The 3,292-nt window shown below is 48.2% G+C and overlaps 1 protein-coding gene across 2 annotated transcripts; it reads right to left on the bottom strand.

Annotated features, from left to right (window-relative positions):
• Positions 1-589: 589 nt before the first annotated feature.
• On the bottom strand, positions 590-2,394 carry LOC103650828 (uncharacterized). 2 transcript variants are annotated; one of them, XR_564405.2, is made up of 4 exons: positions 2,292-2,394; positions 1,861-2,191; positions 1,696-1,784; positions 645-925 (listed from the first exon to the last, which is right to left on the bottom strand). XR_564405.2 is itself a non-coding variant. In XM_008676414.3 (3 exons), exons 1-3 carry the CDS (start codon positions 2,292-2,294, stop codon positions 894-896), a joined length of 555 nt encoding a protein of 184 aa, XP_008674636.1. In that variant the 5' UTR covers positions 2,295-2,394; the 3' UTR covers positions 590-893. The 2 variants fall into 2 exon arrangements, 1 of the variants encoding a protein (XP_008674636.1); XM_008676414.3 differs by having other exon boundaries at positions 590-925; positions 1,861-2,394.
• Between the last annotated feature and the right edge of the window lie 898 nt (positions 2,395-3,292).

The following is a 3,292-nucleotide window of genomic DNA, read 5'->3' as shown; positions in this document are numbered from 1 at the left end:
GAAACGCTTACTAATAGTGGATCCTTAAGCCATCTTTTAATTATCAATTTAAGTTCTTACCTGTTCTAGATTTTCATGATCTAGAGCATTCACTTGTCCTATCTAGCTTTCTTTTAGCCAATTCATGTTTCACTTATTAACTACGATGAGTGGTCAGTGAGTCGAGTCTCCATAACCGAGGAGCAACGACGATTCGAACCGATTATACCCAGCTGGGGATTCCTAACCACACGACATATGTAGCACTTAACCCTTGCATATGTCAACCATTCCCACAGATCCTCCACAACATAAACCGGTCCGCGCTACCCGGGAGCACAGTACTCCTCCGTCCAACCTCTAGCCAGGAGGGTACACGCTACTCCCACCATCTCCCATGCCCAGTGCACGGTTGTCTTTTCACGTATGGAATAGCCGGGTTCAGGCTTACTAGAGCATGTGGCTAGTTGCAAAGTCTCACCTCATCAGGCCTACATCGAACGGTCCTTAATCGACACAGGAGGAGCACTACACCGACTCATTTCACGATGCAAGCCACCCGACCGGTCTCATATTAATTATCTAACTCAAGTTCATTCACACATAACAATAACCAGTAATCAAAATAAATTTCAAAAATCTTATCACTTTAAGCAGGACTAAGCAACACTAGTTTTTCATAAAATAGGTATCAAGGAATGATTATTCAAATTCTCAAGGATGGTAATGCATCAATTGTTTGATAACGCAACTCCTATCACCTAATGCATCATATCAAGTGATCAAAGTTTTGTAAACAACAATGAAAGTGGTGGATGCACCGGGGCTTGCCTTTGCTGCAGAGAAGAGCCGAAGACTAAGGAAATAAAATTTCACAAGTCTTCAGGGTGACGACCGGTCTCCAGAAAATTGTTTCACCAAGCGATTGATCCACGAATAACGTAGTCTACACGTAAAGTAAAGATGCATGCTATGATCATGATGTGATGATAAAATGGACACAGATGCAATATAAAGAATTTCAACGATAAACCCCCGAGCATAATAATCCTACACGGAAAAGTTGCACTTCACGTGTAATATTTATAAAATTTCAAAAATTCAAAGTACAAATTAATTATTTTATTATTTTCATTAGTGACTTATTTCACGACGGTAAGGTACTTCTAATTAAGCGGATAATTGACAACTGATGCAAAATGTATTTCTAATTACGTAGATAATTGGTGACTAACGGAATACGTCCCAATTAAATCAAAATGTACTCCAAGAAAATCGAAGCCTACGCAATACCAAAGCCGAGTGGAGATTCGCCAAAATGGTGGTGAACCTGACTCAGACATTTTTTTAGCGAGCGACATACATAAATTTATTTTTCTTCACTATCTAATTCATTCCGATCACTAATTGCACTACTGCGATTCACCTGCACAAGATACAGACCAATGGTGCAGACCACCAGTCGACCAAAAACACACATGAAACAATTTCTTGGACCACACTCTCCTATAATCAAAACACACAACCATCCTCACCGACGCAAGCATAAATCTGCGATATTAAAATCACAGTCGCAAGAAGTGACGTACTGAGCGAACAGCTAAGACGTCAAGACACATATAGCTACATCATCCACTAGAGAACAACTACCGAACGACGCCATTTATCAGACAACCTCTTGACACCCACTATTATTTTGGACATTGGAGCACTTACTTGGGATTTCCACAAGCGTCGTTGACCAGGAGAAAACGGAGTGTGAGGAGCGCAACGCCGTGAGACAGTAGGGATGACGACGCGACGAACTGCATGAGGTGATGCCGAACAAAGCTAAGAATTTCGATCGGCAGCTTTAAACAAATAACGACAACGACGACGAACCGGCGAAGCAAGGAAGCCGGGCGATGACTGGGGAATTTCCAGGGAGACGGCGAGCTGCTGTAGAGCGAGTAGTAGGCGCAGTAGGCAACAGCGGTGTTGGGGGAGACGAGCGTCGACACGGCGATACAGAAGCTGGAGACGTCGACGTTCAACAGCTCCACGCGACGACGCACCAGAGCATGGAAAAATGAGTCAGGTGACGGCTTCTGAGCGCGACGAGGAGGATGCTGTTCGGCGAGTGCAGCTTGGACGAAGAACAGACAGAACGGTCCGCGCGAAGATGTTTGACGGCGGGGTGCTTCAACGTCGAAGGACTGTTCTGACGACTCAACTGCGGTAGCGATGAAGCAACAGATCGATGAGCTTCCATAGCAGCTGAAGGATTTTGAACACAGCACAAATAACAGGACACTACTCATAGCCGATCTGACCATGGAGGCACTATCACCGCGGAGCCGGGAACGGCAGAGGAAAATACAATTTTTCTAGGAAATTTCCAGGGTGTATGGTGACTTGGTGAGTCTCTCACGCATGGCGCGCAAGGCAGCAGAAAGGAATCAGCTCACATCGGAGACATTAAAACCTCACCCGTTTTGCTGCGCCGACCGCATTCGGCGGTCTCTCCGCCATCCATCGTGTGACACGCGACGGTCGTCCGGACCCGAAATTTTCCTAAATTCCAGCTCTGAGCGGCTAGCCGCATCCATGTACCGCCGAAAACTCTCCCACGCCATCCTGGTCCTTGTCTCCTCTCCTTCCTGTCCCTTTCTCCCTCCCACGCCACCGCCTTTCGCTTCCCCCTTCTTGGCTCGCGGTCGCTGGCGTTCCCTGCTCCAAGCCTTCCAGGCTCCGCGATGGGCCTTCGTGGTAAGCTTCTGGCTCTAAAACCCCCATCTTTCTCCCTCGGTCCTCTTGTTCCAATCTAGGAAGCAAAAATCCTAAGGGGAAAATCTGGTCTAAAAATTCCATGGATTCGAGCGATGGGATGGGCGACATGGTTCCTAGCGACGGTGTGCTTCTTTGCCGCGACCGAACTCTTCGTCCCTGATGCTCTCGATTCTCCCCTCCGGCGTAGGCTCCATCACCTAGCCAAGCTGGCTCACGTCCTCTCCTTTGCCACCTTCTGGGGCGCCGCCCTCTGGCCCACCTTCATTTGCGTCGCCCTCTAGAAATCAAAGAAAGGAAGCAACCAAAACAGAGGAGGTGTGCAGGAGGAGGAGGTGGTGCTGGAGGGGAAGATCTCACAAGTGTGTGAAGACCACACAGTCTCACGCACTCACAAACCCAGTGCACGCTGCGGTTTTCCTCTCCACCCACCTTCTTGGAGCGGGGAGGTTGGCCATGAGGAGGTGGTGCCCGGCTGTCCTGCTGGGCTGCGTAGTGGCGCTGTTCGTTCTGGTGGCCGCCGTTGAATGCGTTGTGGCTTACGACA

The sequence above is a fragment of the Zea mays genome, chromosome 3 (genome assembly GCF_902167145.1).
Source record: "Zea mays cultivar B73 chromosome 3, Zm-B73-REFERENCE-NAM-5.0, whole genome shotgun sequence".
Taxonomy (NCBI): Eukaryota; Viridiplantae; Streptophyta; class Magnoliopsida; order Poales; family Poaceae; genus Zea; species Zea mays.
The sequence above is the reverse complement of the archived record's forward strand: the minus strand, read 5'-3'. Positions and strand labels throughout refer to the sequence as shown.